The sequence below is a fragment of the Saccostrea echinata genome, unplaced genomic scaffold (genome assembly GCF_033153115.1).
Source record: "Saccostrea echinata isolate AGI-Se365-2 ecotype Australia unplaced genomic scaffold, CSIRO_AGI_Sech_v1 ptg000001l, whole genome shotgun sequence".
Classification (NCBI taxonomy): Eukaryota; Metazoa; Mollusca; class Bivalvia; order Ostreida; family Ostreidae; genus Saccostrea; species Saccostrea echinata.
The window spans coordinates 2,487,949-2,496,189 of NW_026889750.1; the positions used below are offsets into that span (position 1 = coordinate 2,487,949).

At 31.5% G+C, this 8,241-nt stretch overlaps 1 protein-coding gene across 2 annotated transcripts; it reads left to right on the top strand.

The window, feature by feature from the left end:
* Positions 1-251: 251 nt before the first annotated feature.
* Positions 252-7,517, top strand: LOC133182942 (uncharacterized). Of its 2 annotated transcripts, none has more exons than XM_061317842.1 (6): positions 252-360; positions 756-832; positions 1,789-2,285; positions 2,638-2,739; positions 6,130-6,418; positions 6,781-7,517. In XM_061317842.1, exons 2-6 carry the CDS (start codon positions 793-795, stop codon positions 7,026-7,028), a joined length of 1,176 nt encoding a protein of 391 aa, XP_061173826.1. In that variant the 5' UTR covers positions 252-360; positions 756-792; the 3' UTR covers positions 7,029-7,517. The 2 variants fall into 2 exon arrangements, with proteins under 2 accessions (XP_061173826.1, XP_061173818.1); XM_061317834.1 differs by having other exon boundaries at positions 282-360; positions 747-832.
* Positions 7,518-8,241: the final 724 nt, after the last annotated feature.

Here is an 8,241-nt window from a genome sequence, read left to right on the forward strand (position 1 = left end):
GCACACTCACCTAGTCTAAGATAACATCTGTTTCATTTTGAAACGCCTCGATCTATAAATCCGAGCTATAGTAAGATCAACGCATATCGAAAGTTTATTGATTATTCACGAAACTATTCCAATATCATGCGATGATGTGATATTAAAATGGTTTAAATATACGAATATCATTTTTAGAGGTATTTTTGCGCTTGTTTTAACAAGTTTTGGCAAATTGCCGCGCAGCATATATTAAAACTTCCTATCTTGCATAGACCTATTAAAGCTAATTTACGAGTCAGAGACTTTGGTGTAAACACAGCAATGACAATATATGATTTAAACAACGCTAACTTTGCCTCCATTTTTGTTTACGACCCGGTACGTATCATTGATAGATGTCAATATTGTTCTTTTTCAGGTGTTTTTGACAGGTACGTTGTACGTAGAGATTTTCTTTATCAGGATTCGTTCTTTTAAGAACATCATAAATTAATGATTTTAAAAAAAAAATGACAATGTTCTTAACTTTTTTTCTAAAATGGTGCTTTGATTATTCAGTTTAAATATTTAAACTGACTTCAGGGTGCCAATGACACTCAGGTATCAGGTAAACATATTGTATTTTAACGGTTCTAATCAACAATAGTAAGGTCTGTGTTTAAATAAACTTATCAAACCTCTTTTCTCATTTTGAAAAATGCTGTGAATATAAGTTTCGCTTGCTTTGTTTATTTCTTTTGTTTAAATGGTTGTCCATTTTCTAGATATTTCAGGAAAAATCAACAGAATTCACATGCAAATAATGTCAAAATGGGAGGTCAGAGTGGATCAAAGGAGGAAGCCCCACCAGGTAGGTTATACATGTAGTTAGTTATCCCCCTCATATCCAAAGAGGGGGGTACCTATTGTAATACTTTATTTGTGGATATTGGGGGAAAACTTGTTTTCTTATACCATTATTTTAACAGAATATTCAGCATATTTCATTTCTCACAGTGTAATTCATGCATTATTAAGAAAGAAAATTGCAACGCAGTGAAAATTTGATACCGACTCGCAAATGAAAATCAAATTTCGTCTTCGAAGTTTCATCATGACAGAAGGAAGGGTTTTCAGTGTGAATTGTATTGTAATTGTGTATCAAATTTTGTTCAATACTAGTAGATATTTTAGTAGGATTGAATAATCACTACAAGTATGATACAATAAGGTTTAAATACAATAAAAGACATGTGCATGATTTAGGACATTCATATTCATATACATAAACATTGTTGATATCATTTTGAATACAGTTGGATAATTCATACACGATATTTTGACCTGCTTAAAATATTTAAAATTAATGTTATAGATTACAGACTCTTTTACAGACAAGGGTCAAGTCTATATAGATTAGAATCTTTTCTATCGATTTTCAATTTTAGTGGATATGTACATGATGAATGCAAATTTCGTAATTTATAGATAATTTTTTGTATTAAGCAAATTATTTTTAAACAACATGTACATGTACGATTTCTCAGTTTTATTTGTGCTTATAATTTATTATACAAATACAAAAAAAAATGAAATTCTACGAGTATTTAAAACACATTAGAACTCAGGGAATGGGGGGGGGGGATGATAGTATTACATCATGTACATATCCTCGGGAGTTTCTTGTTTAAAATGACTGGGAAAGCAAATACTCAAGTGTAGTTTATCTTAAATGACAATTAACATACTTAATTCCATTGAACTAACAAAAGTTGATTACTGAGAATATGACATCAAAATAAAAACTTTCTATTTCTTTTTTGACAGTTTCACAGTCTCAACATCAAACGTTTCAGACAGTGATGACAGATTTGCGTCGTCAACAAATAGGAAAAAGAGTTATTCTAAAAGTTGACAGGTCAAGTCTTCTACAGGGTGCTTTTTCGCATTTCAAAGTAAAAGGGAGCGAACTGAATCCATTGGACGTCAAATTTCATACAGAGAGAAATGAAGAACCCTGTACAAATTTAGGAGGCCCGAACCGAGAATTTTTCACTCTAATTCTCGAAGAATTCAAATCTCCCAAACTGGATCTCTTTGAAGGTCCAGGAAGCTACCTTTTACCAGTGAACAACAGAAAAGCCTTAAATGGAGACATGTTTTATCTGTTTGGGAAAATTTCGGTCATTTCGGTAATTTCCGAAGGACCGGGTTTTCCCTATTTCCCTCCGTTTTTGGTGAGCTATTTGAGGGGTCGAGAATTTGAACACGAACTAAGTAGTTTGTACATAGTAAATACGTTCCTGACAGACTATATAAACCAGGTAACTATTAACCTGCATTATTTACTATTTAGTATTCATAGACACAGTTAAGTGTTAAGTGTTTCATCTCTTTATAACAACGATTATTACAAGTCTGTTGATAAAATTACTAAGGTTGCTTCCCTTTCTATTTACTAATATAGTATACATGACAAGATAATTTGGATCTTAAGTTAACATTGATACAATTCATTGCAATTGGTAATTATATTTTTTAACATGAATATCATATATTTTAAAACGATTTAATTTAAAATTCAATTAAACTTCTACATGGTTATTCCAACAGTGGCAAACCAGTCACCATTGCATTGCCTTTGTTATGTTCAAGAAAAAAATCTTACATTTTAAGATATGCAATGCAACTAGCCAAGAGGATCTGGACAGAATCATTGGCGAAGACGAAGAACGATTCATGGAAAACTGCGGGTGGGCACGCACTGATATGGTAACAGTAAGTATCTATTTCTCTACCATAAAAAGCAAATTATCCTTTCATATATATATAAAAAGTTTTGTTTTAGAATTAAACGAAGGTTTGCAATTCAGTGCTCACAAATATTTAAGGGTCGATATGACAAGTTAGAATTCAGAAGTTTGGAATTTATTATTCTTGCATGATTGTCAGTTTGACAATGACAGTGACAAGTCTTATTATCTTTTAAAAATGTACAAACTACATATACATTGTAGAGAGGGGGTAAGAAAATATAAAATACAAACACAGAGAGAGAGAATATAATACATAGATATACAAAATAATGATAACCATTGTGAAAAAAGTACAAGTAGACTAATGGTAGTATTATTACAGAGGGAAAACACTGATATTATAGTACATTTAAACATTAATTTCACAGTAAAGAATCATTTTGAAATATTTACTTTTCCAAATACCGGTATTTTTCCTTAAGATTCTTTGTAAATGAGAAAAAGTTCACTTTCTCGTGAACTACATGTACCATGGGATGAGTAAGAAATTTCCATTGTGATGGGATTGAAGTCAAAAAATAGTGCGAACTTTTAAAAAAAATATCGTTGAATGTCAAAAATATGTGGCAAGTCATCAGAAAAATAATGTAAAGACATGTATAAGATATGAATTTAATTTTTGAACTACAAAGCTTCACGCCTGCATGTTTATCATGAAGCGCTAACGCGCTTCATGAAATATGCCGGCGTGAAGCGTCGTATAGTTCATGTCCTCATGAATCTTTAAAAATTAAATTATTCTCTTAAATTCTTACCAGTAATCACACCTATGATATTGTAATAACACTGATATTACAATACAATTATAAAGCTGGTATAACAGTACAAAAACAATAATGATATAAAATAGTACAATATTTAAACCCATATCTCCAAATATGGAAGAAGTGATAAAAGTCAACCGAATCAAGATTCTTCCACTTATGTAAAGTACGAACTGTCAATACAATTCTGTACGTACCTCCACTAACTTTGTACAAATAATATTAAAAGATATAAAATTAAATTATGATACGTTTTTCTTTGTTGTGACATACGAGGTAAAAGGGTTGCAGTAATTACAGAAAAAAATACATAATCAAATTATGTGGGTAATCCGAGTTTTTCTTTCTCTCTATAATATTGCAACAGTTAGACTCTGTAAGCTAGTAGCATTAGCACAACAAAGACAGGTTTTTGATTGTGTAAGTAATCAGGCTGATATTATAGTACATGTATAAGGAATAAAATCTATGTTAAAGGACAGGAATCATATTGAGAACATAGAATAGAAATAATACTGATATTATTGCAGGATAATCACACTCATATTATGAAAGAAATTTGACATATTTAAGTACACTCGTACTATATTTGCTATACTAATGTTATAGTACTATATTTATTGTCATGATAGTATAGTGTAGTAAAACACTCACACCTATCGAAAAGAAATAACTACAGTATACACTTATTTCATGACTACGAGGGGAACAGTCAAACTGTTGTCCCGAGGTAATGGGGAAGACCTGGGAAACTGTTGCCCGAGGCCGAAGGCCGAGGGCAACAGTTTCCCAGGTCTTCCCCATTATCGAGGGACAACAGTTTGACTGTTTCCCGAGTTGTCATGAAATAAGTGTTTTATTACCTAACCTACTATACAATTTCTTAAAGTAATGATATCGACATAATAATCAATGGCTTTTAAAATACATTGACAAAAGAAGATGGGTGAACAAGGCGGGCGAAGTGCCTATAGTGCGACAAACATGAAGTGAAAAATAAAATCTCAATTATATAAAAATTTTCTTTGATATTTCATCTAGCATTAAAGTATATTTTATGCTAAATCTCTACAATTTACAAAAATCTCACAAAGACTGAAATTATTTGCCTACGAAATACCATACACACACTAAAGAGGACAAAAAGGATCATTTTCTCACACTTTAACAAAATTTTTCGATATGAGTGGGTCTTCGCTCCATTTTTTTGAAAGTTGATCCTAAAAGTTTGCATAAAAATATACATTTTTTGGTTTACAAAAACATGGAGAAAAGACCCACTATACCTTAAAAGTACACTTTTATGACAAAGCATTCGCATCTTTCCGAGAAATACTTGAAGTCCATTAAGTCAAGGGTCATATCACAAACATGATTTAAATGCCACTTTTCGTCAGGAGCTGCGTGGCGTAGTGGTTAGCGTGTTAGTCTCAAAACAATACGATACTCCGGATTTTTATTGATAGGGGTTCGAATCCCACGAATACCATTTTATTTTTTTTAATAAAAGAATAATTTTTTCCGAGATCTTTTTTCTCAGGAAAGTTTTGTTAATCATAATTTCATAAATTTCAATAATGAGAACTTTATTTTAAATACTTAATTCACAAATTGAATATGATTTTATCAATATCTGAAGCTATAGGCATTCTGCACGCCTTGTTCACCCATCTTCTTTGTATTATTTTTTAAAACCAAACTAAACAAGTTGAATATTAATCAAATATTCACACCGATTGGTGTAAAATCAGAAAAATTAATGGGTGTGATATTATCATGCACTAATAAATGAAAAAAAAAAAAACATGTAGTAAACAACATAATGATGTCTTAAAAATTTGAATATTGCACGTTTATGGCAAAGATCTATACTGAATGAAAGGGGCCTACATTTTTCCCAAACTACCCTCAGAAAAGGTGTTCATGGCCTCTTCTTTGAAATGATATTAAATTGAATATATATATTTAAATTGGTATCAGGTTACTTTTCAGATGATAATTTCAAATTCAATAAAAATGCTTCAATTTATATATAATTCAATATTATAGCTGTAAAGTACGGGAAATTAACTATGACGTCATAATGGAACAGTTCAGCCATGCAACAGTTCATTCTGTGACCGGGTAAACAGTTTTGACTGTTTCATGATTTGCAAAAACATTAAAAAGAATCAGGAAACAGTTCAAAATGCCTAATTACAATTTATATAGTAGGTTAGGTAATAATGAAACCTGTCTAATGCGACATGCACTGGGAGACGAATTTAGTGTTGAAATAGACAGGGTGTCGGATTGCGCAGTGTAAAAAACTATTAAAATTGTAAAATTGGAATTAAATTTAACGTCGGAGTTCACAGTGTGACGGATTGTACAGGTGTCAGACTAGACAGTTTTCACTGTATTACTAAAGAGGTATTGATATTCCAGATGAAGAGTACAGCATTTTATCATCGAAGTTATAAAGATATTCTCTTATCTAGTTAATTATTTTTCCTAAAAGTATGCAAAGAAAATTTGAAGATCATGTACTATAGTAGCAAAGAAATGATGTTAACAATGAATATTGTAAGAAAATATTCTCATTTTAGTTAAGTAAGCGTATGATGTATGTTCAAACTCTGATTCGATGGGAGTTGTTCGACAAAAGAAGAGACGTGTACGACCAACTGAAGAAAGGCTTGAACGTGTTGAACTTTCTTGATCTCACAAAAGATCTGCAGGACTTCGAACATTTGTACATGTGTCGAAGCAAACATAAAACAACAGCTGACTATATCCGGAAAAAGTTATTACCGGAAGTAAAAAGATTACAGCCAAGGGATAAGGAAGAAGAGGACGCAAAGAAGTTTACATTACGATGTCTCAAAGATTTGGAAGGTAGACTCTTTTGATGTTTCTTTTCTCTCCTATCTTTACCTTAGTTTCAAAGAAAGTTGTTTCAAAAGTCGTTCTATCATTCCTTATAAATGTTTTCACTGTTACCAAAATAAGTTCCGATTCAATTCATAATTCAAAGTTATTGACAAAAATTTATTTAGTTTTAGAAGTTCAGTTTATCAGTATATCTGACCGGTCGGCAAGGGATGCTTACTCCTCCATGGCATCTGACCCCACTTCTGATGTTTTTAGAGGTCCATGTTTGCTCTGCTTTAATTTGTACTGTTCCGGACTTTTGAGCTTGATTACAGTTTGTTGTTTTTATATACTTTTTTTTAAACAATACAATTCAAATCTTGTAGATGAAGAGGCTGCGTACTTGTTTCAATTCATTACGGGTCTTGACGATTTACCAGCGCAGGAACTTCCCGTAAGCGTAGAGTTCAACAGGTTTAACCGTGCAGCGGAACTACCAGAAGCAATTACTTGTGTGCAAAGACTTATACTACCTCTTGGAAACAAATCGAAAATCCAGCTTTATTCATCTTTTGACAAAGCCCTTAAATTTGGAAGAATAGGATTTGCCGAAAAAACAAGTGCAAGCAAATAGACATACAAATGATTTTTTGCGGATATATATAAAAAAAATATATACATTGTATACAAAAATATATATAAAAAACTTTTAATGCTTAAATCGAATGCTCATTACTAGATTTGATATTCTCGGGAAAATTTTTGTTACAGTCAAGCATAAAATATACGCCACTTTCAAGTGTTTCGCTGCATATCAATGATGATAATATTTTGAAGTGTTAAGTTGCAATATCAAAACAGCAAATTAATTAATAAAAAGTTACCAGCTTATATATATGTATGCACGTATGATTAACTATAAAATACATAATTATCCTACTTCTTTGCAGAATTGTTCTAATGGGAAAGTCATACATCAAACATTCTAGTAACTTAGTTCTGTAAAAAGAGAAGTTCATATATCTTGAGCATAAACATGACGCTAGATAGCACAAAAAAAGCTTAATTAATGCGTTCGGAACATCAGAAGGAACATCAGGAAGAGACGTCTTCTTTTTTTCAAGGATTGGTAAAGCAGGTATATACGTACATCTTAGTTGTCTCTCTTGATGTAATCATCTATTCTTCTGTAAAACTTTCTGTTTTAAATTAATGACAACATTGACTTTCTGCGTTTCGTAATTTTTTTTTTTTTACCTTCAGTGAATAGCAGTGCCCTGCCACGAACTTTTTGTTGTTTACAAGTTCCTAGGTTTACAAGGCCATTATTTCCTTTCCTTAAAATAAGAACATATATATTTTACTAGATGACTACATGTATAATCAGCCCTAATGCTTTTAATTAAACAAGGTCAAATTTGGCAACGGAACTGACCCGGACAATCACGTGTTTGCAAAAAAACCCAGGTAACTTTGAACAAAGTCCTTGAAATTAAAACAATATAATTCATAAATATCTGTATCTCAATGAATCTCAACATGACTGTTTTTTTTTTCTGATATTCTTTCTTTATTATTATTATTATTGTAATATTTTCCACCCATCTTAAGCAAACCACATGCTTAGAATTGATGAAAAACAAGTTGTTTATCAAAACTGTGCATGACAGCATATAGCAGGCTTTTTGCAGAAAATGCCCATAACATCTGATAAATGTGCACGGCAATGTTTCCCTTGTCCACCTGTACTTTTGTAAATAAATTGTCCATCATAATTATTTTGACAGATGTGTAAAAGAAACTGACCGAATTTTTCTATATGTGCGCAGTTTGTTTATTTAACAATG